General features: G+C 37.9%; 1 protein-coding gene across 1 annotated transcript; it reads left to right on the top strand.

The window, feature by feature from the left end:
- The first annotated feature begins 3,483 nt into the window (after positions 1-3,483).
- ND-ASHI (NADH:ubiquinone oxidoreductase subunit ASHI) lies at positions 3,484-4,636 on the top strand. The gene is made up of 3 exons (XM_017611853.1): positions 3,484-3,689; positions 3,822-4,051; positions 4,171-4,636. Exons 1-3 carry the CDS (start codon positions 3,605-3,607, stop codon positions 4,381-4,383), a joined length of 528 nt encoding a protein of 175 aa, XP_017467342.1. The 5' UTR covers positions 3,484-3,604; the 3' UTR covers positions 4,384-4,636.
- Positions 4,637-4,937: the final 301 nt, after the last annotated feature.

Here is a 4,937-nt window from a genome sequence, read left to right as displayed (position 1 = left end):
GGCCAAAAATCGCAATTTTTACTTGCGTCCACAGTATTTTTGCGTAGAATTCCTTTCTGCGTAGGCGGCCTTCGGCCGCGCTAAGGGATTATAACCCTTACTACGTAGAATTCTCCTTTCTGTGTGACCTAACTGGGGCTACCGCCCCAGTGATGTAACCTTGGGAAAGGATGAGGTAACTAGAATTCCCTTTCTGTGTGGTAAACCTGGGCCTGCCGCTACAGTGATGTCTATTTTGGTTACTGGGTGTTTTATAAAAATTTCTTGTATATAAAAATGTGTATATAAAAATGTATTGTGCAAAAGAATATTTAACATTTTTCAAGCGAATAAACGCAAATGAAAATTGTGATTTTTGACAATTTTGCTAAGAGGTCCCTAGGGAACCATAGGGGACCTAGGTGGTCGGGGGTTGCATTTTTGTCAATGGCGGTTCATTCCCTCTCCAAAAAGGTGGGTGTCACGCCCACTTACCTTTCGCCCACCGCTCCTTTAACGAACGGCCATAAAGGAAAGCCAACCCAAATTGTGCTCTCTCCTTGCAAGTTTTACTGGGTTTTAGGCTAAACGAACACGATTTGGTAACAATTGGTACCAACTTGTACAAATTTTGGGGTACGGTTTAGTACGTTGCCGATCTATTTCGAGGTATTCCGTCCAAAGGGTATCCCGATCCAAAAAAACAAATTGCACACTCTTGTAGCCAAGGGTCTAAATATTATTTTAACACCCTTTTTGTAATTTTTGGTCACTAATTTATTTACAAATTGGGTTAGAAATATGCCCTTTTTTGTCAAATTCGGAAATTAGCGTAAATTTATCGCTCCTATTCTCCTTAAAGCATCTACTTCAGCAATATATTTTTATATTCTCCTTCACTTTACACTTTACTCGATAAGTTATAACTTTCTTTATAACATTAATATTAACCAATTAATCACAATTTATTAAATAAAAACACCTTCTAAATCATGCGTCTGACTTTGGTTTCATATTCAAATTAAATGGCGTAGTTCAGCTGTCAAACTCCAAAATATGCAAAAGAATGAGAGACAAAAGAAAATAGGATATAACCCTGTAAGTATTAAAAATATACAAAGGTGGTCTCTGCAAAAGGTGTTCAGCTCCTTTTCTTCGCAAAACAGAAAGGAGAATTCTAGTGCCTAAGGGTTATAATCCCTAAGTGCGGCCGAAGGCCGCCTACGCATAAAGGTGTTCTCTGCGGAAGGTGTTCAGCCCTCCTTTTGCCAGATAACCACCTTGGGATAACTTCTTTTATTTAAAAACCCCACAGATTCTGTTAGTTGGGTTATATTCCACTTCAAACTGCTCAATTTCCCCTCGGTAAATGCTGTTTTTCGCCCATTTTCAAACAGTTCCCTAGGGGTCTGTGGGAGGCCCCGAAAGGGTGGTGCGACTTTTCGTAAAGCGGGGGCTGTCCCCTCTCGAATGGGGGGATTTAGGGGCCACGCCTTGCCCCCTCCGCCCCTACCCTAAAAACGACCTGCAAATAACTAAACATTTCCCAAATTTTGTGCATAGCGAACACTCCTATAGTTACTAAAACTATGTTCACATTACCAACATAAAATACTTAGTTTCGTTTAAAANCAAATTCGGAAATTAGCGTAAATTTATCGCTCCTATTCTCCTTAAAGCATCTACTTCAGCAATATATTTTTATATTCTCCTTCACTTTACACTTTACTCGATAAGTTATAACTTTCTTTATAACATTAATATTAACCAATTAATCACAATTTATTAAATAAAAACACCTTCTAAATCATGCGTCTGACTTTGGTTTCATATTCAAATTAAATGGCGTAGTTCAGCTGTCAAACTCCAAAATATGCAAAAGAATGAGAGACAAAAGAAAATAGGATATAACCCTGTAAGTATTAAAAATATACAAAGGTGGTCTCTGCAAAAGGTGTTCAGCTCCTTTTCTTCGCAAAACAGAAAGGAGAATTCTAGTGCCTAAGGGTTATAATCCCTAAGTGCGGCCGAAGGCCGCCTACGCATAAAGGTGTTCTCTGCGGAAGGTGTTCAGCCCTCCTTTTGCCAGATAACCACCTTGGGATAACTTCTTTTATTTAAAAACCCCACAGATTCTGTTAGTTGGGTTATATTCCACTTCAAACTGCTCAATTTCCCCTCGGTAAATGCTGTTTTTCGCCCATTTTCAAACAGTTCCCTAGGGGTCTGTGGGAGGCCCCGAAAGGGTGGTGCGACTTTTCGTAAAGCGGGGGCTGTCCCCTCTCGAATGGGGGGATTTAGGGGCCACGCCTTGCCCCCTCCGCCCCTACCCTAAAAACGACCTGCAAATAACTAAACATTTCCCAAATTTTGTGCATAGCGAACACTCCTATAGTTACTAAAACTATGTTCACATTACCAACATAAAATACTTAGTTTCGTTTAAAATACCTCACTAAATTAAGTGCGTTCATACACGCGATTCTTTATTTTTCTTGACAGCTTTGTAGCAACCCTGTGTTATTATTTATTTAACCAAAGGAGATCGCGAATGTGAGTAATTGCGTATATTTTTATATTCTGAGTTGTTTGTGGTAATTTTTTAGATTTTAGATGAGTGATCAAAAGAGAAAGCTTCTGGAAATATTTTACAAACTACCACGCGTGATTATTAAAAACAAAAACGTCCAAACACAATGACCTATCAGTTATGGGACAATACTTTTTTCGATTATTATCGATAAAATTAGAGCCTACAGATTTATTCGTGATTTGGTTCTTGGTTTAAGATAAACTACGTACTTTCAACTTAATTTACTGAGAGACTTTACAAGGCGAAATTACTTAGTTTGTACTTAATTTATGCGTAAATTAAGAGTGACCTCTAAATTACGCTAATGAAAACATAGTTTTAAGCGAAGCGCACATTAGCGCGATTCCATCGTTGCGAATACGTTGCGAATTCGGCTGTTAACTTCGAATCCGCAAACGTGCGCACACTTGAGCGATTTTTTCGCGTCGATTTCCGATGTACAATTCACTCAATTTTCCCTTTATTTCGTGTATTTTCGCACTCGGCGTGCCCAAATCGTACAAAATACTATTATTACGAACGTTTTTATTAGTTTTTGTACATTACACGTTTTTTTTTCTTTGCCTTTATTGCTGTGACACCTTTCTTCTTCTTCTTTGACGCCTTCAAAACGCTGCAAGCCGCGTTTCGAACGCGTCAATAAAGAGGAACATTGAATGTTCGAAAAATTCGCAGCGACGGAATCGTGCAAGTGTGCGCTAGCGCATTAAAATGTATGAGTAGCATTGTTGTAATTTTTGGGCTTGCGGATTCGCAACGACAGAATCGCGCCAATGTGCGCTTCGCTTTAAGCGAAGAGTTTGGAAGCATACAAAATAATTTTAGTATGCAGAGTTTACATTGCACACAAAGTCGATGCATCGAAAAAAAAATACAGCGATATATCGATTTATATCAGAGGGTAAAAAACATCGGTTTTATTCGATACATCGAATAGCAAACATCGATGTTTCCGATGCATCGATGTTTTTTTTGCATCCGTAGCTGAAATTTTCCTTGTAAATACACTGGTTGAGCAAGCTTTTGCGGAAGATGTCTGCTGTATTTAATGGCCTAAAAACAGCTAAAAGGCTGCAAGCTGCCAATCCCACGCTTTTTCAGAATCTGGCCAAAACCTGTAAGTATATAAACGACTTCATGCTGCGCTGCAGTTTACAACATAACATATTGCTATGCATTTTGTTTATGTAACTGCGTGCAGTTCATATATGTAAATATCTACATGCTTATGTTAATATTTGTATTATAGACGCTACATGGAATAAAGACTACAAACCAGCCACAATTCCGAAATCGGACAAGGAACGTGAATCGGCTGCCAAAAAATACTATCTACTGCCAGAGGAATATCGCCCATATGTGGATAATGGATTAGGCTATGGTGACTACCCAGACTTGGGCAAGTCACTTGGTATTGAAGCAAAGGATCCCTACTACCCCTATGATTTTCCCGAGCATAAGCGTAATCTGCATGAGACGGTGAATATATTCCCTACCACTTACAAAAATGTTTGCTTCTTGAAAAACACTGACCATTCACTATGGTGACAAAGTAAAATTAATGTCTCCTTTGCTAAACGGAATATTTTTATTTGCAGCTACATGCTGATATTGATTTATACGGGGAGGATCGCTACTCACAGCCTGAGCAGCCACGATTCACAAATAGTCAATACTGGCTTACCTTTTTAGGAGTTATGTCTGGCTGCTTGGCTCTATATTACTGGTTAGAAAATTATCGTATGTATCGACCAGTTGCGGTTAAACAATATCCAGGTGATGGAAGAAAGCACTACACATTCGAGGGTTAACAATGCTACACATTTAAATGTTGAGGGAATTACCAAATGCAATGGATATTCATATGAACTTCCTAGAATATTTTTATTTCCAAGCAGTTGTATATGTACATAATATGTACTACTTACCAACGATTCAATAATAAATAATTAAAATTAATTTCATGTTGAATCATGCTACGTATGTATGTACCCTAAATAATATAAACATCAAATTGAAATAATAAAAGTAACCGATTGCAAATAAAGCCAATATAAGAGTATTTAAAAAAAAGTAACACTTTTGAAGCTTTAGATTTGCAAATTGGATGATAGTTAAAAATTGCAACTTCAAAAAACAAGTTCTTTCGAACTACAGTGATTGCTGCAGCGTTACTTTTTGTAAACTAGCATCATGTTCCGCAATACTTTTATCGATTATCAGTTAAGGATTTGCAACATTGCATCTATAAAGTAAGAAACGGTATTTATGGCGTAGGGCTGTGTTTAGGAATGAAAACGTTGAGTAGTAACATGATTCAATAATACCTGTGGCAAGCACAATAACCATACCGAGTTTGATACAA

Source organism: Rhagoletis zephyria, unplaced genomic scaffold, assembly GCF_001687245.7.
Source record: "Rhagoletis zephyria isolate East Lansing unplaced genomic scaffold, Rhagoletis_zephyria_1.1 Rzeph_scaffold_00468, whole genome shotgun sequence".
In the NCBI taxonomy this organism is placed as follows: domain Eukaryota; kingdom Metazoa; phylum Arthropoda; class Insecta; order Diptera; family Tephritidae; genus Rhagoletis; species Rhagoletis zephyria.
Note: the sequence above shows the minus strand (reverse complement) of the source record. Positions and strands in the feature narration are given on the sequence as shown.